This window comes from Austrofundulus limnaeus, unplaced genomic scaffold (assembly GCF_001266775.1).
Source record: "Austrofundulus limnaeus strain Quisiro unplaced genomic scaffold, Austrofundulus_limnaeus-1.0 Scaffold922, whole genome shotgun sequence".
NCBI classification, from domain to species: domain Eukaryota; kingdom Metazoa; phylum Chordata; class Actinopteri; order Cyprinodontiformes; family Rivulidae; genus Austrofundulus; species Austrofundulus limnaeus.
The window spans coordinates 121,469-122,895 of NW_013953324.1; the positions used below are offsets into that span (position 1 = coordinate 121,469).

Consider the following 1,427-nt stretch of genomic DNA (forward strand, 5'->3'; position numbering starts at 1 on the left):
AATGAAATATTGCGATATTTCAGTGTATCGATATTTTCTTACACCCCTAGTTGACAGAGAGGAGAAGGTAGAAATGACTCAGCCTGGAACTGAAAATATGGATGGAGGACAACAGAGCTGCTTCATGGAAGAACAACCTCAGATTAGACTGTTAGCTTTAGCTCCAATGCTATATTGCCTTATATGTATTAGCTCAGCGCTAGCGTGACAAACAAGCTAAACTTCGGACCTAGCCTCTCGTTTTGGACACAGCCATAGACAGGCACCAATACCCTTTCTGGCCACAGTTCCTGGAAACCACATCTGCTATGGAATTTTTCCATGTTCCAGACCTCCCATGAGACATTTGAAACATTTCCCCAGAGGTGAGAAGTGAAGACTTCTCAGACAGGAGCCTCTACCAGATTTTCAGAGTGCACCATAACTATTGTACTCAGAGTCCAAGTCACCAGGTGGTGATCAGCTGACAGCTCTGCCCCTSTCTCTTCACTTGAGATCCACAGCAGACTATAGGTCTGATGATACAAATATAAAGTCAGTCACCATCCTTTGGCAAAAGGTGGCCTGACAGCAAGTACACCTATAGATCACACTAAACTCAAACATGGTGTTTGTGATGGATAACTCTTWCCTAGAAACTGACTACAACTTTGGTTTAGATCAGGGAGGCCACTTCTCCCAAWCACTCTCCTTCCAGACCATTCCATCACTGACCACAGCACTATTAAAAGTCTGTGAATCACTCTAACCAAGCCTTCCACTAAGACTWGTTTACCATGAGAGAAAAGTCTTAAAAACACAAATGTTTCTCCACTCACAGCACAGTGAGTGAAGGTAACATCCTACCTGTCACACAGGGCCAGATCCTGGCTGTGACCAACTTTAACAAACATTAGCTTGGCACTAAACAGCAGCTGCTGCATGATGTCGGTCAGAAGGCAGGCGTCCACCTCTGGGTTGGTCAGCTTTCTGGACAGGGAGCGGCAGTGCTCAATGAGCTGGTGACCACAGGCAGCCTGGTCACCGTGCAGAGACAAAATGGCCACACACAGATGTGCACTGGGAGCCTAGAGGTGTCAGCAAACAAAAATAATTATATTTAAATACTGGGTAACAAAGACTAAAACACAGCTCARTCAGAGGTTAGAGGATCCTGATTATATTCTGTGATGCTACCAGGGGTTTTATCCTCTTGAGTACCCAGGCTTTTCCTTTTTCAATTCCCCTACCTATTTAGGAATAGAACCTCAAATGTAAAAAGAAACACTGTTTTTGTTTAACAATTAAGAGTTAAAAACATTAATTTATATTTTATTTAAAATAAAACATTAATTAAATTAAAATGTATCTCCTCTGAATAAGGACAATCAGACCAGTCTAAAACAATGTTCTCAAATAAAGATGGAGGTTCTCAGGAGGTTATATTC

At 42.3% G+C, this 1,427-nt stretch overlaps 1 protein-coding gene across 1 annotated transcript in view; it reads right to left on the reverse strand.

The window, feature by feature from the left end:
* Nucleotides 1-1,427, reverse strand: part of zfyve26 (zinc finger, FYVE domain containing 26) — a gene marked incomplete in the record, with an annotated part of 85,176 nt that overhangs the window by 11,654 nt on the left and 72,095 nt on the right. The window contains 1 exon segment of the mRNA XM_014029582.1: nucleotides 847-1,067. Within this exon segment, the coding sequence (XP_013885036.1) occupies nucleotides 847-1,067 (221 nt within the window).